General features: G+C 33.4%; 1 protein-coding gene across 1 annotated transcript in view; it reads right to left on the reverse strand.

The window, feature by feature from the left end:
* Positions 1-26,316, reverse strand: part of LOC115227071 (LIM/homeobox protein Lhx3-like) — a 54,822-nt gene that overhangs the window by 70 nt on the left and 28,436 nt on the right. The window contains exons 4-5 of the mRNA XM_029798004.2: positions 6,196-6,519; positions 1-798 (exon numbers count right to left, since the gene is read on the reverse strand). The exon at positions 1-798 is cut by the window's left edge and continues 70 nt beyond it. Coding sequence (XP_029653864.2) covers positions 407-798; positions 6,196-6,519 — 716 coding nt within the window. The 3' untranslated portion in view covers positions 1-406. The remainder of the gene's footprint in view (positions 799-6,195; positions 6,520-26,316) is intronic.

Below are 26,316 nucleotides of genomic sequence, written 5' to 3' on the forward strand. Positions count from 1 at the left end.
AATCTTAAATATACTCGAACTTACAAGTTTATTTCGTTATAAATGAGCATGCTTTTTATTCTTCTTTCTATGCACTCTACATAGCGTCAAAATTTAATGTGCATTTTCACGTTCTTTGTCGGTGAGTTCACGGTTTAGCGTTATATCAACTTTCAATAAAAGTTTGTTTTTACAATATATATTTTCTGTTTGTTAAAGAGTTTTAGTTCTCTGTTTCCATTTATTTATTATAATTCAATTTATTATATCAGATTCCATATATCTGCTATATATTGTTAGCCTTAGTTTTGATGCACATATTCGCATACTTGATTCACATATTGATCCCTTTCTATATATTTTCTGTTTGTTTCGTGGTTCAATTTATTTTCATAAGTTATTTGGTATGTTTATAATGTTTATGGTTTTAGTAAACTTCCACATGATTCTGTGTGGAAGCTGGTGGATATTCGATATAACCTTGTTGGGAATTTTCGTTTACGTCTGCTTGAATCATACGTGATGCATTTGGAGGCCCGGTTAGCATAGGTAACGCCTCCAAGGAAAGCATCTGTTGTGATGAGATAGGGATGTTGTTCGGAGATTGTCGGCCAAGGTAGGGCGTGGCTGGTCGTAAACCATTGAAATGTCCCCAGCCACCGTCCATCGGAGGGGTTCCCGGCGGGACGATTGGAACAGGCCCCATAATGGGCTCGTGGTCTACGGTCTGTCCCGGGTTGTAAAGATCTCCAGACAGTCGACCGCCACTGCCGCCAGCGCCAGAAATGCTACCTGGATGCTCGAGATCATCTATGTCATCTAAAGAAAAAAAAAAAAAGAAAAGTTTATAAATTCTATCTTTCATGAAGATGCTTTCTCCGCTGTTAATTTAGGTTTAAAAAATTAAACAAATCATATTCAGAGCATCAGGTTTGAATGACAAACTTGAAAATTCTCATTAAACAATATGATGAGTTACAAAAATATATAAAATCATATGGATAGGAAAAAGAAGACATTGCAAGAATTTGCTTGACATATTATTTAGTTTAAATATCTACTATTATCTACTTGATAGATTACAATTTAAAACTACTAAAACTACTACTGAATGTTCCAATTTAGTGTTTGTATGTTAAATCATGTCATAGTAGATAACATTGTCTGTAACCTGACCACTACATTTAACATGTAGTGGTCAAGTTGACATTTAACATGTCAGCTTGACCACTACATTTAACATGCGTACAATTGGACAAAATAAATTGGAAAATATTTTTATATTAAATGGTGCAACGAGATTCAGTAAATGGAAACGTGATATAAATAGTTGTTTATAATAATTTCAAATCACATCTTTTTGGTAAAATATCAATGGTTTACAGTCTATTGTAATGTGTTTCATTATTCCCGATCACTCTCTATGACTACTCACTGTCAAAGTCACCGTTTAAACTTACCATTATATTTTAGAGTTTACTCCCTCTTAGTCATAATTCGAAGTTTCCTATTTAAATTAAAGGAAAACTATTTTTTTGAAATATTTAATGAAATATGACATCACTATATAAGGTCTTTGTGCTTTCCAATAACTAAACGATGTTAACAGCATTAATAAATGTGAGCGTGATTCTGTTTCTGTCTTATATCCTTGTATATAATGTCAAATATCCCTATATCTATCGTCTTTTTTCGCTTGTTTCTAAATGTATTTCAAAGAAATATCTTCAAAATGCTACTTTTAAAGATAAACATAACTTTATATGCACCTAATTTACACAATATTGTGCTTGCCAGAAACGATCTATAGGTATATTCTGCAAAGGTGTCAGCAATTATTAATCGAACAAGCTGCCAAGAATGTGTCATTAATATAAAACTCTGTATTGTATTTAATAAAGTTCTTTATAATAAGGGACAGTTAGAAAGGCAAACTTAGTTGATGATGATATATATTTATGCCTCTATCTATCTATCTATCTATCTATCTATCTATCTATCTATCTATCTATCTATCTATCTATCTATCTATCTATCTATCTATCTATCTATCTATACATACATACATACATGCACATATACATAAACACACACACACACAAATATATATATATATATACATACACGCACACAACACAAAACATACACGCACACACACTGTTTTGGCAAACTAAATTATTTTCTCATGATAGAAGGTATCTTGAGTCGTTGTTGGTGAAGTATATTCATCAGTGAGTTAGAAATAATATGCACACACATACACACGGACAAATACACACACGCACACACACACAGACACACACAAACACGCGCACTAGCGCGAAGTCAATATTTTTCAAAGGCCAAATCAATGCAATTTGAAAGATAGGAATAGAGAACAGCAGTTTACACTTTATTTTATATTGCTAAGTTTTGCAGAAAACGGAGGATGGTGTCGACTTACGACATCATTCTACATTTTCTCCTGACGAAGGGGTATTCACATCGACATACAGAACTATAAGATAAAAACTTGTAAAGTATTGGCTTTTGAACAATCTTAACTTTGATATCACGCAATCCCTCACTCAAACTGCAACAAGCTAATGCTCACATACATATATATAAACATACATACATATATACATACATACATACATATAAATGTGCATATATATGTATATATATACCTATGTGTGTATATATATATATATATATATTTCGTTTTTTGATTTGGTTTGCAAGATTCTTTATGTGAGTTCGTGTGTTGAAGCATATTCTGTTGTGTCTGGGGATTGTCATTCTCTGTTGGTGCCTTATAATCTAACACACTCACCGGTAAAATTTCTTTTTCATTGCGTCTTGCAACCTTTTCAATAGTTTTGACTCAAAACTCTTGAGTCAAATCTATTGAAAAAGTGAGTGTATTAAATTATAAGGCACCAAAAGAGAATGTCTTTCCCCAGACAACAGAATATATATATATATATATATATATATATAATAATAATAATTTAAGGGAATATTATTCCAAACTTACAGGGAAAAATTCAATCTAGAAATACTAAATCAAATTTCACAAAATACTATATATATATAAATTAGAAAAGAAACCACCTTTTATCAATTCAATATGAAAAATTAAATTACACCATCTAGAAAATTACATATAATAGAACTATTAAATATAAGATAAAAAATATAGCGATGATTAAGTAATGTGCAAAATAATAAATATTCTACCAAGTATTTAAGTTTTATTTATTATTTTGACATTACTTAATCATCGGTATATTTTTTATCTTATATTTAATATTTCAATTATATGTAATTTTCAAGATGGTGTAATTTAATTTTTCATTTCGAATTGATAGAAAGTGTTTTTTTCTAATTTATATATATATATACATATAGGTAAATGTTTATATTCATATATATACACATTTAAATATGCATTAAATAACTATATATGCAGAACACATGCACAAACACACAAACACATATACGCACACACACATACACACTCTACCCCTCTACTCACACACATGTATATGTATATATGTGTATATGTATATATACTAACACAGTACTATCAAAACATGTGATATTTATTTCTATCTCTTTTCTGTAATCCTCAATATTTTTGACTTCAATCGCTGCACTTCATTTTGTCTTGTTTTAGTTATTTCTCTCCATTTTATATTGTGTCTTGATTTTGATACTTCTGTTAGTTTTTTTATTGTTTTGCTGCAGACCCTTTTCCCAGTTTATATCGAACATCAGCCTCTTTTTCAGTTCTTCATCTTTTCTTCCTTTTCCAGGTTTAGTTGTTTTTCTGTGTCTGGTAATTTCTCTGTCAGTTCGACTTTTAAATTAGCTGTTGTGTATTTTAATGGTCCTTCTTTCACTTCTTTACGTTTATAGCATCGATCTTCATCCTTCTGTATTATTCTCATTGGCAATCCCACATATTTCATTATTTTGCTCTTCGTCTCTTTATGCTGAGTTCCCTATATTTTTCTCTTAATCAAAATCTGCCTCCACCTTTCCACTTCATTTCGCAATGTCTCCTTCCACACTCGTGAGTATCATATACGAGTATCGTTGTGTTTCTTCTTTTCTCTCACACTGTATACCTTTTATTTTATCCTGTTACCTCTCTAATCCCGTTTTTATTAATGTCTCCAATCATTCATATTTCCTTCTCTCTTAATCGTATTTAACTTTGAGCGCCAGAATCATACAGAACTGTTCTTATCATCTTTTATGGAAGTCTTTGTATAGTAAACAGAAATCACTCACTCACTCACACATCTAATTTGTCTGTCTATCTGTATATCTATTTGTCCATCTGCCTGTCAATTTGCTTATGGTTGTCTCTAACATTGTGTATTTATCTACAAAGGCGTTCAAGCAGTGAACACTTGTCTTCGTGTTTTAAGCCTATCTAGAACTACATTTAATCAATATTCCATTCCCTTCTTTTAAGGCGGTAGGAAGTAATTTGAAAGAGATATGACTGCTATTACTATCAAATCGATCGACTACATTGCTTGTTTCTAAAACTGTGCTTATGTATGTATATAAGCATTTATGTATGTTGTATGAAAATCACGATGTACGTCTTCACTATAGCAAGTCTGGTGATGGCCATAACTGTATGTAAAAGTAGGGGAAAAGTTCCCATATAGACAGATTTCAATGAAATGCTATAAGGAAGTATTGAGTGTGTGGGTCTAGAGCTTTCGGTTTCGTTATTGTTGTTCGTAGATACGTTGATTCTTTACTATAGCATATAGGTTATGCAAGTGTCGTGTTGTAATGTATTCAGAGGCTGACTAATATCATGTGGGTGTAATTTAGCTGATGTAAACTACGAGGAAGCTCGTTCTGTGTGTGTGTGTGTGTGTGTTTGTGTGTTTGTGGGTAAGTGTTTTTCCAAATAACATAGCACTTCATGATGGATGCTCCGATGAAGCTGTAGGATGATACACAAGCATCAGCTATGAATGCATTACATCTTATAGGAGAAACAACTGTAAGCTAATGATATGACATAATTTCTAATTCCTTTGTCATTCTAATTATATATATATATATATATATATATATATATATATATATAGATATATATATATATATATTATGTATGTATATATATATATATATATATATATGTATCTATATTATATATATATATATATATATATATATATAATATATATATATATATATATATATATATATGTATGTATGTATGTGTGTGTGTGTGCGTGTATGTATGAATATGTCGGTATGTATGTAACGTGTGTATGTATGTGCGTGCGTCAGTTTATGTAAATGAATTTGAGTCATACTTCCCTTTATGTTAAAGACTAACTTAGTTATTTGATAAACAAAAATCCATAAAATATGCTTCAGACTGAAATAATTCCTAGGTCGATATGATCGACTAAAATATTTCAAGGTTGTGCCCCAGCATGGCCGCAGCCCAATGAGTGAAACCAGGAAAAGGACCAACTGATCCATAATACGTTTCCTGAAGGGTTTCACAACAAACTACGTTAAGTAAATGTAGGTTTTTGCATCAATGAAACTAAGTCATCCGGTCATATTTATAACTCCCGACGTATCATCTATACAAACTATCCGAAGGTAACCAGTGCTGTGCTTTAGTCAGCTTCTAAGTAGTTCTGTCCAATTAATACTCAATATTCTTTGTAGATAATACATAGTTAAGGATGAGTCAATTTCTAAAAAAGTATACATGAATGAAAATTTATATAACATGCACGCACCGCAATCGGGGCAGAGTTACAGGTACACATAACTTCAATGACAATGGAATATTTAAAATGGAATATTTAAAATTAAAACGCAACGAAAGAACATCCTTGAATATTTATATATTTATACATATTCGAATTAGTTTCTTTTGTTTATTGATTATCAAACAGTACAAAATGACTTCAAGCCAATGCATTCGAATAAACAGTTTTACATAATACACAATTGTATACATGTGTATTATGACGATATACAAATTATCACAAACAATTATACCCGAAGTGTCTTTTTTCAAATAAATATTCCATTGGTAATAATTGTGAACTAAATTTATTTTAGCCTAATATTTGAGAGATATGGGATGTCATCACATTTCACATTCGCTACATGATTGACAATGAAATAAATTATTTTCCATTTCAGATGGAGAATTCACATAAAAATACTTACTGGCATAAGAACCCTCAGTCAGACCGTCATCTGACCGGTCATCAGCACTTAAAGAGCTATCCGGGTCACCATTACGTTTCATTTGTCTAAAGTAAGGACTCCAGCGCTGCCTACCAGCATCTTTCTTTAACCGCTTCTCCTTCGCCCGTCGGTTCTGGAACCAAACCTGTACCACCCTCATGTCCAGACCTGTTTCAACGCTTAGCTGTTCCCGAACATGACGTGCGGGTTTCGGACTTTCGTTGTAGGCCCTCTTCAGGGCTTCCAGCTGTTTGGCCGTGATGGTCGTTCGAGGTCGTTTGTTTCCTCCGTCCAGGTCGTATTCTATAAAAATAAGAAACATAGCTAAATCACAAGAAACAAAAGAACTCAAAAGCAAAACAAAATAATAGACAAAAACAAAAACAGACGACATATTTATATGCAAGAACTGAGCACCATTAAAATAGCACTATTAATGTTAACTACAACCACATTCACTGTTGTAATTAATGACAGTCATTAATACTATATCTTTAAATATGACATATAAGAAGGTAGATAGAAGATAATAGTTCATGGAGTCAGTGAACATTTCAGCATGAAGAGATCACTGATATAGTTCACTCGATATGTATTCAGTTCAGCACCACCACCAACAGTTAGAATAACACACACACACAACACACACACACACACACACACACACACACACACACACACACGCTCATGTATATTTTATATATATATATATATTTATATGTATGTATATTACAAAAATGACCTGAGTGAAATAACTCCGAGTGACCAGTGGCATGTATAGTCTATGAACAACACATACAAATAAAGGTATACCAAATACCGTACAACATAGATTTTTGATTTATTAAGATTACCTCACCCTGTGTAGGGTGTGTCACAATTACCAATATGGTAACGAGAAAGGGACATAATTTCAAGAATGAAGAATTCTCCGAAGTCGACAAGCCATTAAAGAAAAAGAAACAGGCTTATTGTCGAGAGATAAGTGAACAGTCGTAGACATGTGTTTCTTCTTCAATAGGAGTCATTAGCAATTGTCCTATACTATCTCCAAAATCCAAGAGACACATAGACATATGCAAAAAGAGTAGAATTTGCATAAATTAAACGAAAATGTGTTAGGAGAAATATATCATGTAGCCCAGACTTACATAATATATTCATAAAGTTTATCTCTCCACAGCTGATAATATAATGTAATATAATGTAATATAATTATGTATGTATGTATATATACTTCCAGAAACACCCGTCATTAACTGGGTTGAAAAAAGCTGCCAAAATTGTACTATGAATATTGAAAGTTATCCACTTAGATTGTATTGAACATGGCCGGAAATGGAACTTTTGGTGGGGCATCGTAGGAAGGTGAAATAAATGTTGAGTTAGTCGGCTGGCAGCACAGGAATCTGAAAGACATATAGGTATTAAGGAATGGTCATCATAGTTATACTGATTTTATTATGTTATCACTCTGAATGTATAGCATTCTAGACGGAATTTGTTGAAAATTTCGTGAAAAAGTATCCATTTTTCTGGAAGTTATGCGGCAGTAGTGAATGGAGGGAAACATCTGTAGTTATGCCTGAAAATCTGTTGTCGCTCCCATCAAAGCAGAATCGTTTGATCATTTTCACACAACTTCACATTTTGCTTTCATTCTTGTGTAGTTGTTTTCATGAATCTGTTCTATTTTACAAACGAGGTTCCACTTGAATCAACAGTATAGCTACAATTTCACCCATATGTAACTCCCCAATTTCATCTAAAACCATAATAAAATCAGTATAACCATGATGACCATTCCTTCACACCTATATGTCTTTCAGATTCCTGTGCTGCCAGCTGACTAACTCAAACAACGTCTATTTCCCCTTCCTACGATGCCACACCAAAAGTTCCATTTCCGGTCATATTCAATACAATCTAAGTGAATAACTTTCAATATTCATAGTACAATTTTGACAGCTTTTTTTTAACCCATTCAACGACGGGTGTTTCTGCTAGTATATATATAAAGCGTATGTGTGTGTATGTGCGTGTGCGCATGCGCGTTTATATGACTAATACAAATACTTAAAAACACAAGCTTAAATTATTTTTCTTTAAAATATCTGAGAAGTCTACGACTCAACCGGACTCTATACATGGAAAAGTAACGAGTATATTTATACCAATGTAATACCTTACATTTATACAACAGCATCAATATATTTCTATTTTGCAAAATTACATATTGAGAAGTACAAATTGAACGTGATTATTCTTCAGTTTAACTAGATAGTGTAGTCTGAAGAATCGAAAGAAGAAACTGACTGCAACTGCATTCAACTTGTACTTTTCAGTATATAAATATTTTACTGTAATTATGGCATCGAGTTTTCTCATTTTTGATGTTACGTCTGTACACTACACAATAAACGTTCACACACACACATACGTATGCACGCACACACACACTCGTGCTACAGAGAGTGAGAGAGAAAACAGTATGTTGTAAGTTGTAATACAAGGGAGAATTATAATTCAATAATGACAAGCTCTCAGACGATTGACTAAATGTGATAATGATTAAACTACAGAAAAATCAACTTATCCCAAAAATTAATTATGCAGATTTTTACTTGCACGAATACATTACATGATTCACATTTAACTTGTTTAGCAGCTCAACATGCATAGAATTAGTTAAATCATAGCCAATATGTAATATTGTAATACATCCCATCTTTATTCAATACATTGACGAGGTTTGTGTACATAATAAATAATGAAAGATATAAATTATAAACGGTAACAAACAGTGAAAGGTATATTCAGTGTTCCATTGACTATTTACTCAATATTTTTCTCTAACAGTAACAAATAACCCGTTCACTTTATCAAGTAAAGATAAAATAAAACCCTCTGACAAAGAAACATTTTAGCTGCTTCTTGAGAGCTCGCTCACATCTGATCTGCTCATCTGATTTGTCATCTGATTATTTATTGCAATCCCATATCAGTACAAAATCCATCGAAATATTTTAAGCACTATTTGAGTTATAAAATTTGTTTCTGGCTTCAGGTGATGTACAAGAAAAGGTAATATGCTTCTGAGTACCTTGGTTAACCCCACTATCTTTCAATCTTATTGACTCAATTAATAACAAAACCTATGGATGTTTTTTTTTCTCTCTTTGTTATTAAACATTCTAAGAATATTTATTTAATTTTAAGTCACTGATGTTTAGAAGTTACCCTCTTTTAAAGATACGTTTCTGGTTTTCCGAAATATCTCCTCAGACTTCCAACCAGAATAAATTAGTTAAGAGGTGGTCATGCCAGATTAAAATACCATCGTTCCAAGAAAAATAGTGAAAATTGGATCAGTTGAACTAAATTTAGTTTTAAGAAATAATCATCTGAGGTGATTTTCCTTGCATTGTCTAATTACTAAAATTTAATTATAAAATGTACTTTAGAAATATATTTATCGATGTTAGATTTTCCTACATTCTCATCTTACGGCTAATACTGCCAAGACGAACTGCCAAAGTGTTCAAAGATAAGACATAAGTAACAATGAAATAATAAGTCCATTACAATCTTGTACTATTTAAAAATACAGAATACGGAAAAATTCATTTCATCTTTACGCCGATCCCACAAAGTTTATTTAAGGTTGGCGACCTGGTAGAAACGTTAAGAAGCAAGATAAAAAGCTTAGTGATATTTTGTCGGTCACTACGTTCTGAGTTCAAATTATGCCGAGGTCGACTTTGCCTTTGTTCCTTTCGGGGTTGATAGAATAAGTACGAGTTGAGCACTTGGGTTGATGTTATTGGCTATCCCCCTCCACTAAGAAAAAAAAGTCAGGTTTCATGCCTATAGTAGAAAGGAATAATTTTAAAAAATAATGATAGGAAATAATGACACGGAAAGCAGAATAAAATTTACTATAAATATCGTTTTGACGGAGATTTTAAGGTTCGTCTGACAGATTATTCAACAACTGTGTTATAAAATAATACATTTAACAACACTATTTCAGTTTATCCAGTAATCTATTACTAGTTTATTCCCAAGGAACCTACTACACGTCGAACAATCTCCAAAGTAACAGGCTATTGGATTAGCCCTTAAACTCTATCCACACACACACGTGTAGCAGAGAAATGAGTAGTAAGTATTAAGTTAAAATTCTTTTATTGGTGAGATGATGGGGACTACTATCTCTAAATAACATATATATATATATATATATTATATAATATATATATATATATATATATATATATATATATATATATATATATGTATGTATATATATATATAAATATATATGTATGTATATATAAATATATATATGTATGTATATATATAAATATATATGTATGTATATGTTAATATATATATATATATATATATATATATATATATATATATATATATGATATATATGAATATATATTATATATATATATATATATATATATATATATATATATATATATATAATATATAATATATATGTATGTATATATATAAATATATATATGTATGTATATGTTAATATATATATAATATATATATATATATATATATATATATATATATATGATATATATGAATATATATTATATATATATATAATATATATATATTATTATATATATATATAATATATATATATATGCATATCAATATGTATACACATAAACATCTATCTATCTATCTATCTATCTATCTATCTATCTATCTATCTATCTATCTATCTATCTATCTATCATCTATCTATCTAAGTAAATTTTTTATCCGACAGCTTTGTCAATTCACCGTCGTCTCCTTCTTTATGTGTGCCCGCGCGTGCGTATTTGTGCGTGTATGCATATTAAGATAGGTGCATAAATAGAAAGTGAGAGGGAGAGATGAACCGAATCCATGCACAATCTAAGTTTTTCTGCATTTTCCTATTTCCGATAAGAATTGTATGGGTCTATATGAAGAATATTTCGTTCTTGTCTGGGCCTTTAAAACAATTTACATTATTGATATAAAAAAAAAAAATATATTCTTTGAGTGACCAATATCCTAAAAAACAGCTTTAAGAATCGCAAGATCGACTATCTCAAGAAAGAAAATATATTATAATGGTTCTCGTCACTTGCGTTAATTTGTGTAGTTTTTTTTTTATTATCGAGAGATAATTCCTAGCAAGTTTTTTTCTTCATCTTACTTCTACGACTATTTCGTTCGATAATGTTTTTTCATGCCAAACTATTTTTTGGAGTATTCTTTATTTTTATAGTATCTTGGAGATAATTAATCAGCTATAAAGGTCACAGGGAATAACGAGAAATGATAAGAACAACGAAACATCGGCTAAATAATAATATCTTAAAGAATAATGATTAACTGCCATAATTCAACAACAACAATATAATAGCTAAGATGATGAGGAAGAGGAGAAGGAGAAAAAGAACAATATCAATAACAACAACAACAATAGCAAAATAATAATAACTATTGAAAAACGATAGCGACGATATTTCGAAACAAAAATAAGCAATGGAAGAAAATATTGATAATAAAATTAGCAGAGGAAAAAAAAATGTTCCCAAAACACATCCAAACACAATTGTATGAAAGCAACATGAATATTAGCTGTCAAAAAATTAATAGATCTGTATATAAAGCTCAGTATATTAGTTATAGAAAATGAATCGTCAATTTCTTTGAGTAAAAAAAAAATAATAATAAATAGGAAGGAAAGATAATGTAAAATAAACAAAACAAAAATATATTGTTGCTAGGATGAGTTCAAGAAGAAAAATGTTAGAGCAACGCAAGTTTTTCTTTGACCATAGAAATGCAGAAGAATCTATGTATGTGGTGTGTGTGTGTGTGTATGTGTGTGTGTGTGTGTGTGTGTGTGTGTGTGTGTAGTCTCCAGGGTAGAAGTCGCTCCCACGGGATTAAGACATCTCTTTACTCCGCCCAGCAACATCTACATGGTGCAGGTATTGTTTTGAAGATTTGTCATACTCGCCACTCTCGGTCTGTGGGTTGCCAGGCGTTCTTTTTAGGCAACTAGGCGGGATTTGAACTTAAAGTGCAGAGGGTTAAAACAAATATCGCAAAACACACACACACGCACACACATAAATAAACGTGATGTATATACACATACACACACACACACACTCATACGCACACACACACACACACACATATATATATATATATACATGCACACATATTTGTGTTTACATATGTACATACATATACACACATATGCATGCCTGTGTCTGTAAGTATGTGTCTGTGAAATGTGTGTATATGTGTATATATTAGTGGGAAATTTGAAGTCGACATTTGTGAGCTATGAACTTCGTGCGATGAGAGTTTTCTAAATGCGACAAAACTTTTTGTAAAATATTCGTTCCTCCCCATAAACAAGATCACTGAGTTTTCAAAATTATACTCGCAGTTAATGATTTTTTGTTACATATTTTACGGATACATACTAGCCGAAAGTATGAAATATAAAAGTCATTTTGGTTGGAATTTGAACTAAATGATTTAACTACAGAAAACATTTGTCTACTAGTACTATGCAAAAGTCCGACTCATGATCGCTGTGTCCCAATACTTGGATACCACCGTGAAACCATCGTACAGAATGGGATAGACACTAAAATAGATACGAAACATGCAAAATCAAGGCGTAGGCGTTGCTTTGTGGTAAGAAGCTTGCTTCCCAACCACATGGTTCTGACTACAGTCCAACTGCGTGGTACCTTGGGCAAGTATCTTCTACTATAGCCTTGGGCCAATCAAAGCCTTGTGAGTGGATTTGGTAGACGGTAACTGAAAGAAGCTAGTCGTATATATACATACACACACACGCATACATATGTGTGTGTGTGTGTTCGTGTCTATATTTGTCCTCCGCCACCACTTGACAACCGGTGTTGGCATGTTTACGTCTTCATAACTTAGCGGTTGGGCAAAAGGCACCAATAGAATAAGTACCAGGCTTATCAACAAAATAAAATAAAATAAATAAATAAATAAGTACTGGTATACTGTGTAGTAGTATATAGAGTTATAAGTTACCGGCAGAGATTGACGGAGTTAAAGATAGAACCTATACAAATCAGGAAAGAGAGTGGGCTAGACTGCTTCTGGAATATAATTAAGTATCGATCCAGTCAGGTAGTGGAATAATCTTTCAGTATCTCGATAGGTACTTTTCGTAGTGACGGTATTTCGTGAAATTCTCTGTTGTAATATTCAGTTTGACTGCAGGTGATCTAAGGTTATTGAGTATATAACTCTTTTCAGTTATAACCCGTGCTTAGGGTTGGTTTGATTGTGTTGATTTCTGCCTCGTAAATAATCGCTTTTGTATTGCATGGCTGACTGAAAAAACATACATTCGTATTCTTTGCATTTGCTGTTTGATTATTATGTTTTTCATACTGATGATTTATTTGTAACTCAATTTAAGGGTATTTTTGTTAAATTGTTTTCTATTCAGTGGTTGATAAAATAAAAGTTTATTAAGGGTATTAATTTTTTTTAGCAATGTTTGACTTAATGTTTAAAGGTTAGGGAGAGAGAATCAGTTAAACGGGTTGGATTATTATAGGATGACGTAGGCTCAAGGTTAAATGTAATTTTATCTATGAATTTGCTTGCTTTTAGTGTATTATTGAAGTAGAGAACCGTTATATATATATATATATATATATATATATATATATATATATATATATATATATATATATATATATATATATATATATATGTATATATATATATATATATATATATATATATATATATATATATATATATATATATATATATACATATATCTATATATATATATATGTGTGTGTGTGTGCGTGTGGCGTGTGCGTTTATTTTGAGTGCATATATATCGGTCTCGTGAAAGTTTCAAAAAAAGGTGGGTGAATGTAGCAAAGATGGTGCGTGCGAGTGACAAAACCACTTTGAGCATGATCCTGTAAATCGAAGAATAAAAGAGAGAGATTGAGAGAGTACGTTGCTCTCATGTGTTTATTCTCTCCCTGCCTGAGGTTACCGTGGTCTTTTCCGTAGGCTTTTCCTTCCAAGGATAAACCTAATCTTGCTTCTTATATTTCTTCTGGGATATAGTTCTTCTGGGATACACGATCCCTTTTGATCGCCTTGTTCCCTTTTTTTCCCGATCTCTTTTGATCAGATTTTTACTTTTTTTCTCTTTTTCCCCTTTTTCCTTTTCATTTTCGAATAGAACAGCTCTACATTTGTATTTGTCCCCTCTTTGTTCAGCCCTGTGTGGCCAATAAAGAAAATTATCTATCTATCTATCTATCTATCTATCTATCTATCTATCTATCTATCTATCTATCTATCTATCTATCTATCTATCTATCTATCTATATCTCTTTTTACTGTTTTACTTGTTTCAGTCATTTGACTGCGGCCATGCTGAAACACCGCCTTTAATCGAGCAACTCGACCCCGGGACTTATTCTTTTGTAAGCCCAGTACTTATTCTATCGGTCTCTTTTGCCGAACCGCTAAGTAACGGGGACATAAACACACCAGCATCGGTTGTCAAGCAATGCTAGGGTACAAACACAGACACACAAACACACACACGCATATATATATATACATATATACGACGGGCTTCTTTCAGTTTCCGTCTACCAAATCCACTCACAAGGCATTGGTCGGCCCGAGGCTATAGTAGAAGACACTTGCACTAGATGCCACGCAGTGGGACTGAACCCGGAACCATGTGGTTGGTTAGCAAGCTACTTACCACACAGCCACTCCTGCGCCTATATCTATCTATCTATCTATCTATCTATCTATCTATCTATCTATCTATCTATCTATCTATCTATCTATCTATCGTTCTTTTTTTTTTCTCTTCCCCTTTTTTTCCCCTTTTTTCTTCTTTTTTCATTTCTCTTTCCTTTTGTTCCTTTTCCTTTTCTTTTTTTCTTTTTATTCCTTTTATTTTATTCAATTTTTTTTTGGTTTTTGTTCTTTTCTTCCCCTTTACGATCCCTCTTGATCGAAAACCTACGCCACCCCTTTTTTTTCTTTTGTTTTTTGTTCTCTTCATCCCCCAAAAGAAAAGCTCTACCTTGTAACTTGTCCCATCTGTGTGCAGCCCTGTGTGGCCAATAAAGAAACTTATCTATCTATCTATCTATCTATCTATCTATCTATCTATCTATCTATCTATCTATCTATCTATCTATCTATCTATCTATCTATCTATCTATCTATCTATCTATCTATATACTCACACATTTGTGTAGTTTTTTTTTAGCGGAATGTGTAAAGAACTGAAGACTGATGAAACTAGTTACAAATATCAACGTGATTTATGTGTTGTAATTCAATGCGAGTCGTTTATGAGTTAAAACTCCTACCTGGAGTAGATGTTTCCCGTCCATTTCTCAGGGGATCGATAAAATAAATATTTATAATATGCAAAAGTTGATTCACTGACAAAATAACAAGTCAAAAAATAAGTAGCCTAGAAAATCAATAACATATACTCTAATCTTCCTATTGAGCAATTTTAATCTTGAGTGAAGTTTTACATCACACAAAATTAATCCGTTAATGAATCACGACATCCCCACAGCGCTGGAGTATGCCTCCCATCTTAACACCGTTAATAAGAATGAGAAATGAATATTTACTTGGATAGGATGCTAGAGCGTCGAAGGTAACTTTTTTTACTTTTTATGATTTGATCAAATGAAAGAGGGGCAGCATCAATGACCTATTGTAGGTCTCGTAGATTGACAGAGGAAAGAGAATATCTAGATACCCATACATCGGATATCTGGCTTGAATCTTGCAGCATAATGAAGTCCACTAAAGGCATACAAGGACCAGTTGGTATTAAACTGAACGACAGATTACATATAATATCCTAGAAAGGGAAAAGTCCATTCGTCCTACAAGCTTCCATTGATGTAATTTAACTAAGACATTGTAGATCCAGGCCGATGGTCGAAGGCAAGCATTTTTCTCATTAGGATCAAATCCCGTGATTGCAAAGAAAGCTACACGGATGCTTCTAATCCACTCTCTGCTTGTTGAGATTAAATACATATTTATATTTGACTGATGATATAGAATTTTGTGCAATCGAATATGATTGGTTTAATGAGTAATTAGGCAGATCAGAAAGTATTCTAACAACAATATACGCTTTTATTTTCCTTGGTTAGTTTCAAAACTTGTTTACACATTTTCAAGCTAAAGGTGTGCGGTGTACGTCTTGCGATTGTTTCCTTTGACAACTCCGAACGCGCCTTTTTGAGTTTGCTCTTTGGAACAATCTAGATATAGATAGAGAAGATAAAACTTTTACGTCTAGTGTATATATACTCAGTAACGAAGTTGAACGTAATACATAAGACACTTGCCGAATGAAAATGTTTTTTGGGAGATATATATGCAGAAGTTAAGAGCGACACAGTCATGTTTATTTCATTTAGCGTTCATTTTATTAGGTTTGGTTAATTCTTCTTGTCATAATAAAAACAATGTAAAACTATATTTTTCAAGTTAAGGCAAATGTCAATATTTTTGTCAACTTATCTCTCCTACATTATCGAAAGTAATCTAATATCAAATTAATCCCTTAAGTTTTGAGCAGGCTAGTGTATCAAAACAATATTGCTACAAGTAAAAAGTATTTTGCCTTACCTGGACACCAATGCTCTTTAGATAATTAATTCTATTTCAATTTCTAAGATTCTAGAAAATTATTGCGCACTACCGAAGAAGCCTTTATGCGGTCACCCAATCTATAAAAATTTCATTCAAATACATTTTAAGGATTAAATAATTAAATATATTAAGTATATAAAGAACTAGTATCATAAGATCTACATAGAATACATCTAATAAATACATCTAATAAATATATGCTATTCTCTCTCAAATTACCTTCCTGAACATGGCACGCAAAATGAAAGATTCTGTAGTACCACATGCGGTATCAGAAACACCTTCATGGAAATAAAGTATTTTACAATGACTCTCGATGTTCAGAAAACATTCCTATCAACTGAACACAGAACATCCATTATTCAAAATTATACTAAAATCAGGCTAAACTGACATTTTCAGTAGTTTGCATTTATAAAAACGTGGAATCAATATTACAGAAAAATATCACAAATGTCATTCGTAAAATAATGGGTAACAACGATACAACGCATGAAGTTAATAGGCGTATTAATATATATATAAACAAGAACCCCTGGCGCTTCGATTACATCAGGTAATGTGATTTTGCGTTCAGGGGAATTGTAAAGTATGTCCCCCTACTTTCGGGATACGATCTGTAATTTCGCTCTTATGGTAATTCCAATAAATCAAGAGAAATTACACTTTCTTCTTAGCCAAGAGACTACTCCTCGGCATTTTAGATAAGATGCAACACAAACAGACACACACACACACACAGAGTTGAGTGGGTAACGCAAGAAAGGGGAACTCAAGTCATTTAGTAGGAGTTATTTAAAACAGTTTGATTCGACCCCATGTAACTTAAAGTTTTGTAGACTTCTTACAAAGACCTAATTTAAGCCGTATGGAGCCGAATCAAATTGTTTTAAATAATCTTTTCTACTAAAGGCACAAGGCCTGAAATTTGGAGGGAGGGGACTAGTCGATTACATCGACCCCAGTGTTTCATTGGTACCTAATTTATCGACCCTGAAAGGATGAAAGGCAAAGTCGACCTCGGCGGAATTTGAACTCAGAACGTAATAAAGGACGAAATGCCGTTTAGCCTTTTGTTCGGCTTGATAACGATTCTGGCAGCTCGCCGCCTTAATAATGATGATGATGATGATAATAATAATAATAATAATAATAATAATAATAATAATAATAATAATAATAATAATAATAATAATAATAAGTTTGCTTATTGATCGACATGAGTTTGCTTATTGATCGACATGAGCATCCCCTGTGATCATAATATCTCAGCGAAAGAGTTTGACAAGCTCAGAAAATATAAAGACCTACTCATTGAAATTGAGAAAATGTGGCATCTCAAGGCGGTTACAATACCAGTGATCGTAGGAGCACTAGGAATGATCAAGAAGGGAACCGAAAATTATATGAGAATGATCCCTGGCTTAGCATCCCTGCAAGAAGTGCAAAAGATTGTCTTAACTGGTACATCACACGTATTGAGAAGAGCATTGTCGATGTGAGAACTGTTGCTGCTCATGTATTTTAATTTAACTTAAAAAAAAAAAAAAAAAAAATGAACGAACTACTGAGTTTGGCTTAATGGCCTACCAATGTATGCTATGAGTTTCTTTGCCCTAGGAGTCGGGAAGACACTCGGCAAGAAATGGAAGCAAATTTGAAAGAAAAAAAAAAGTAATAATAATGATAATAATAATAATAATGGGGAGTAAAAAAGAAATGACTGAAGCAGTGAAAATGCAGGGAACCATAAAAGTGAGCGAAGCTGTAGATCCAGCATGATTTCAGAAAGACCAGAGAGAGAGAGCAGATGAAGAAAATTTGGCAAGACAAGAAAATGCACAGTCAGTTCTTGAAGAATAGAGATGAGCTTGATTGGAATGGAACTTCGCATGGCTGCAGAAGGGAGACTTAAAAGGGCCCACTGAGGCATTGGTGCGCAGCGTTGAAGAACAGGCTCTCAGAACAAACTTCTCCAAATATCACATTGATAAAAGCACTGACTCGTAACAGTTTAGGATGTGCCCTTAGATGGGGGGGGGGAAGTATAAACCATATAGTTAATGAGTGTTGTAAGCTCTCAGAACGCGATTACGAAAGGAGACACAACAATGTGGCCAGATATGTCCACTGGCTGTTGTGCGGTAAAGCAAATCTTAAGAGAGCCGAACAATGGTATGAACACAAGCCAGAGGGAATAATGGAAAACGAACATTACAAAATACTCTGGGATTTTAACATAAAGTGCGAGATATCGCGATCATCCACAAAGATGAAAAGGAAGCAAAGACAATAGATGTTGCAATACCAGACGATTCGAGGCTAAAATGTAAGGCAACAAAGAAGAGTGAGAAATACCAGCCACTGTGGGACTATCCGAGAGTCTTTAATAATAATAATAATGATGATGATAATAATAATAATAATAATAATAATAATAATAATAATAATAATAATAATAATAATAATAATAATAATGATAATGATGATAGTGATGGTAATGGTGATGATAATAACAATAATAAGCCGACTACGGCTGCTATAATGGTACGATTATAATTGTAACGGCAATGATGGCCGTCTCCCCACGAGCCAATCAAAGCTAAAAAAATGATAACATTATCGTAGCACCAAAATGTTTTTGGAAACTAAAAGGAAAACTAAATCAGTATACCAAATCGCTTGTCCTATGGTTAATCTGGAAGCGCGTCCCCCAGGGAAGAGCCAGCCTGGGATCGAAAAGTCATCAACTGGCACAAACTCTTCGAATACGGACATGGATGGTCACTTGAACGGGAAATCCCCCAACTCGAGCCCTCCAAGTTCACCACCACAACCACCACAGAAAGAAAAATGTAAGCGGAACAAATGGACCCGAGAAGAGTATAAAGAAGTAATATACGCTTATTACTATGCATTAGGTAGGCCATCTCAAGAGAGACACACCGCAAACTCTTACAGTATATGGAGAACACGGAATCAAGACAGTAGGCCCTATTTGGACGAGAACAAATTGCAAATGTGAGGAGGGATATCTTTAGAAATAACAGACTCACAGACAGTGAAATAAGCGCGATCAAGCACGCAACGGAAAATGACATAAATATAAGACACAAAGGAAATGAAGAATCAGATGAACAGTATAGCCCGCCACGAGGCTTAATTGAAAGACTGCCATCTGACCAAAGTACGCAAAGGCCTGAAGATACAAGAAATTCTATTGTACCTGTTAAAGATAGCCAGGAAAACGAAAAAACAACAGTAACTGAAGATCTCGCATTTGCTGAAGAACACAGAGAGTCTATAGCAGAAATGAGGCAGAAAATCCTGAATACGCTTGAAGTTGTAAGACATACAAGTATGAATGATAGAGAACCGCTTCATAAGCTCTCAAATACAAACCAAAATAAAAAGCAAATCCAAATTGGCAACTATGTAACAAATGAAATAATACGAGAATTAAAACCTGATTTTACTGAGTTAAATGAAATTATTTACGCTTCTGCTAGGGCAATTGAAACCAGCTGTATGCCCCCGAAAAAACAAAGAAAACAAAACCTGGGAAGAAATCAAACCTGGAGAAGTAAAATTGAAAAAGAGATTGAATTTATGAGAGGGGAAATATCAATATTAAATGAACTATATGTGGAAATGATGTAAGATCCAGAACAGGAAGAAAGATGAAGAAAAAATTTGGATCCTCACCAAGAGAAGAACTGATATCAATAAAAGAAACGCTGAAACAAAAAGTCCAAGCAAAAGCCCAAAGAATACGAAGATTTGAGAAGAGAAACAAGTTTTACAAGCAAAATAAGCTGTTCACATCCAATGCCAAAAAATTCTACAGAGAAATAGGGAAGGAGAAAGTAACCGTTAAAGACCCCCCTCCCATGGAAGAAGTTCAAAACTTTTGGAAAGGATTTGGAGTGACAAGAAGACGTACAACATAAATGCAGACTGGATTATACAAACTGAAGGATCCTACCAAAGTTTACAACAACAAGCATGGGAAGACATCACAATAGCAGACCTAAGAAAGGCACTCACGAAGGCCCATAATTGGAAATCCCCCGGTAAAGATAGGGTGCCGAATTTCTGGCTCGCATCGCTTCCGTGCGCACACGGTAAGCTAGTTCAGCTGCTCAATGGAATTATGAGAGACCCAAAGAAAACACCTGAATGGTTAGCAAGTGGCATTACTTACCTACTCCCAAAGAATAACGAAACCAAACTTCCAAAAAACTATCGGCCTATAACCTGTCTATCCACCACGTATAAAATCCTAACATCTATCCTGGCGGAGAAAACATATGCATTCATGGAGAAGAACGATATTTTCCCCATTGAACAAAAAGGGTGCCGCCGAGGCTCTTACGGATGCAAAGATCAACTGCTAATCAATCGTATGATCCTTGAGAACTGTCACAACAAGCGCAGAAATCTCAGCACCGCATGGATTGACTATAAAAAGGCCTTCGACAGTATACCGAATCCATGGATCTTGAGATCGCTGGACATCTTCAAAATTTCCCCTGTGATTTCAAACTTCCTGAAGCACAATATGTCGTTGTGGAATACGAATCTCCAATTATACTTGCCTCAGAAAATATAAACATCAACTGTGGAATTTTCAAGGTGACTCACTTTCACCTTTAATATTCTGCATAGCCCTAATACCCTTACAAGTGAATTAAACAGAACAAGGTATGGGTATAAAATTGCAAAAAAAAAATAAGCCATCTATTTTATATGGATGACTTAAAACTTTATGGTAAAGAAAATAATGAATTGAAGGCCTATGGCGCACCGTGAAATCATTCAGCAATGACATCGGGATGGAGTGGACTTGAGAAGTGTGCCAAGGCCACTTTCCAGAAAGGGAAAGTGAAGACCAAACAAATTCAGTCGTGTTAGAATGTTGACACAGTCATAAGAGAGCTTGAGCAAGAACAAACATACAAATATTTAGGGATAAATGAAGGCTCGTGGATTCAGCATGCAAGCATGAAAGAGAAAATCAGGAAGGAATGTTATAGGAGAGTTCGTGCAGTCCTGAAATCTGAACTAATGCACGTAACAAGGTGTTAGCTATAAAATCCATAGCAGTTCCAGTTGTTACTTATAGCTACAATGTGTTGAACTGGAATATGAGTGAAGTAAAGAATATAGATAGAAAATACGCAAGCTGCTGATAGAGAACCGCTCATAAGCTGAGTTTGGTTTAATGGCCTACCAATGTATGCTATGAGTTTCTTTGCCCTAGGAGTCGGGAAGACACTCGGCAAGAAATGGAAGAAAATTTGAAAGAAGAAAAAAAAAAGTAATAATAATAATAATAATAATAATAATAATAATAATAATAATAATAACAACAACACACATGCACATATACATAGTATATAGATAATGCTATAATCCAATCTGTGTCCTACGCATCTGCATGTTCTAGTACTTCAAAATTGTATGTAGATATCATAATTGTGTGAAGCATGCATTAGAGTGGGAAAATGCTTGAAGTTAGTATTTGCAGAGAGGAAATATAGTGTAAACTAGTATTAGCAAAGTAATTATATATCAAAACAAGAAATAGGAAAAGATTTTTTCGTATTATTTATTCATCATTACACGTGCTCCATTTACTAATAGTAGTTACAAAATTGTACATGTAAGAAAAACATGCAAAATATCTCAAATTAGAAATTCTTCCGACAGAGTATTCAAACAGTATTCTTTGATTATTATAGGTATTATTTGAGTCTCTGTCAGAAGAATTTCTAATAGGAAAGTAAGTTCATAACTAGTGTGTTGGAGGAGGAGTTATCGATATTGTGTAGAGTACGTCTTGGAATCGAAACAAGATGAATGTAATTGTAAGAGTAAAGAAGAAAGCTTGTCGATATTTATAACTGGATTTATAAATGTAATCAAAGTAAAAAAAAATGTTATGTTCATAAATAGTGAATATATACACACATACGTACGCACACACACACATACACACACACATGCAAATAGCAAAAAGGTAGGAATTATTCATTTTAGCTTTTCCAAATAGGTCATATAGTAAATTAAATGATAAAATGAAGTTAACTCTAAAAATATTATCCCTCTTTCCCTCAAGCAAATGAATATGTAGAAGAAAGTATTTGAGGCTATTGCATACTAGCTACAGAAACGACAAATGTAGAGAAAATATTATTAGTTATATAGTGTTTTAGGAAGTTAGACTGAGACACACTTTAGGAGGCGATTTGCACCATTGAGAATTGAACGTTTGGATCAAGGACATACTGTATCATAAATAACCAATTACAAAACTCTATTTTATGATGTGTCCTGATATTCAAATGAGTCAGTCAATTTTGGTTTGGTTTGTCATAAATACAGTGTTTCCTCTGTTCTTGTCTTTTTTTTGTACATCAAAAAAAAAACACTATTCGGAAGATATTTGTAACTTCCAACAACTTTTATCGCTTTTACTTTCGCCCTCTTTTATCTTTCACTTGAAAGTATCTGACTATCTAATCCATCCACCCATCCATAAATCCACCCATCCACCCATCAATCCATCCATCCATCCATCCATCCATCCATCCACCCATCCATCCATCCATCCATCCATCCATCCATCCATCCATCCATCCATCAATTAGGTCTGTTCGATAAGTGCTGACCTGGGGCGACATAATACATTCCTCTATATATCTTTTATACAATGTATATTTTAGTATATGAGCAATAAAACTCTTCGATTTAGATTTAAGCATCATATACATAGAACTGAAAAAGGAAATTCATGCTACTCAGTCTCGAATACTAATGTAGAATGCGTTGACGCTTATAAATGATAGTCATAAGTAAGCTATTGGATAGACTTAGAGGCATGTTCATCAATATGATTTAGGAAAAACTTCACTTACTGTTAGACGGATAAAATTTTTAAATTTCATTACCAACTACTGTTTTAACATGATCTAACACGCATACATTCGCACGTACGCACACACACACACACGCGCGCGCGCGCGTGTACATATATAGATTGTTTATGAATATAGTGGAATCTACTTCTGATCACTTTGAAATGGAGCATTTTAGACAACAGTAACCAACTGAAAACATTGAGCACTGAAAACGAGCATTTTGGGGACCCACTAATTTTGACTTTAATAACTGTTTTAGAACATCTGGGATTATATATATTTATATTTATATATATATATATATATATATATATATATAAACTGCCAGAATGTCCAGATGAAAGCACTAGTAGTGTTTCTTTCGAACTTCAGAATTGTCAATGCGCAAATGAAATGCTTGAATGGAAGGTTTAAATATATGTAAGAAATTGGTTCTTTAACGTAATCAGTATACTGTGGAATACCTGATTGTTAGAAGAGAAGAGGATAGGTGAAATATATATATATAAAGTTGTAGTGCAATATATAGATTCATAGAATTTTGTGGCAATCACAGAAGGGCCCTCTAGTGGACCCGGCTACCATAGAATTTAGAGTATAATGTAGAATTCTATGTAGCTGAAATCAAGAAGATGCAGTCGATGACCTTATTTTATGAGGAGTATCTCTCTCTCTCTCTCTCTATTAATAGTTAATATCTATTAAGGATATCGGTTCTTAATTTTATAAGGGATTATATAGGTGTCTTAAATCATGTTCCCCAAAAAGTAATTAATAATTACAGCGACGATTCGGATTGCTTTTGATGATACACAAATATTTCCCATGGAATAGGATTGGGAGCAGTAGAATTCTGAATAGACAAATACACAAAAGTCAAGAGAGATTCTCGTAAGAATTTATAATAGAACGATTGCGATTTATGCCACTTTTACGATAACAAATATTACCTTCATACAGAAGGGGCAGCAGTGGGAATGAAAGTTACACCAACGTTTGCAATATTAGTGATATTTAGGAAAATATCTATGTTCGATTTAGGACTGCTTTTGATCGATATTTCTAATCATATTTAAAAGAAAGGTGGAATAGATCTCAATCTCGGTCTAGTGGAGAAACCCTCACAATGAAGGTAAAGTCGAAAACAAAAACAAAAATTGCCGTAGTAGTCATCCATAATCCTAAAAACCATATCATCTTATATTCAGTCAAGCGAATCCTTCATATTATACCCCAATCATCAAAGCTCAGAAAAATGATAAAAGAATCTCAAATTATCAACAGCTGAAGACACCAAACCTTAAAAGGCTCTTGATAAAGATAAAATTCACATCAGAAGAAAAAATAGTGAAAATAAAAAGGGTGGAGATCTTCAGTGGGACGTGTGAGTTAATTGAACTGAGCAAAAAACTAATTTCAAGAATGAGAAGGAACTGAAGGTTAACGCAAATAGGAATTGCAAAACAAATGAAATAATATCATTTGCTGCTTCTCATGCCAACAATGCATTAAAAATTATATCAACCAAACGCACACATGCACACTTGCACGCGAAGATACACACACATATGCATTTATATACAAAATACGAAATACAATGTATATACATATATATTTCATAATAGTTTGCATTAGAATATAGATATTTCATTCTACTATTATAATGAGTACGCATCCACTGGAATGACTACGTTCCCAACATAAGAATATTCAGGAAAGCTAAGACCATGAGTGTCGAGAGCATTCTTATGAAGACACAGCTGCTCTGGGTGGGGCATGTTTCCAGAATGGCAGACCATCCCCCACCAAAGATCTTACTCTACGGGGAATTGTCTTCTGGCTGTCGAAACAGTGGCGCACCCAAGAAGCAGTATAAAGATATGTTAAAAAAACAAACCCTGAAAGTTTATAACATCGATCTCCACCAGTGGACCACTCAGGCTGTTGACTGCAATGCTTGGCGCTGCACCATCCAGCAAGCTATCAGCGCATTTGTGGCAAACCATCCGGGAGTAGAGGAGAGCCAGGCGGAATGGCTGTGTCAGGGTGGAACCAAGTACAACACATACAGTTCAGCTGTGGGCTGATTTGCCGATCACGGATTGATCACATCAGTCACCAAAATGCATGCGTGCGGGATGGATGAAAGGGATCCCACCTTTAGCTATCTTCGTATCGAAGTCATTGCGATATATATATATATATATAATATATATATATATATATATATATATACATTTATATATAGGTATGTGTGTCTATGATTTTGCGTGTATAGACGCAGTGTTAACTATGTTATATAGTAAACACTGTGTACTAAAGTCTAGTGGACTGCAATGAAGAGTTAACAGTATTGATTCAACGCTCTGATTCAATGTTAACTGTTTATGGTGACAATGCTAATGTCATGGTG

Source organism: Octopus sinensis, linkage group LG2 (genome assembly GCF_006345805.1).
Source record: "Octopus sinensis linkage group LG2, ASM634580v1, whole genome shotgun sequence".
NCBI classification, from domain to species: domain Eukaryota; kingdom Metazoa; phylum Mollusca; class Cephalopoda; order Octopoda; family Octopodidae; genus Octopus; species Octopus sinensis.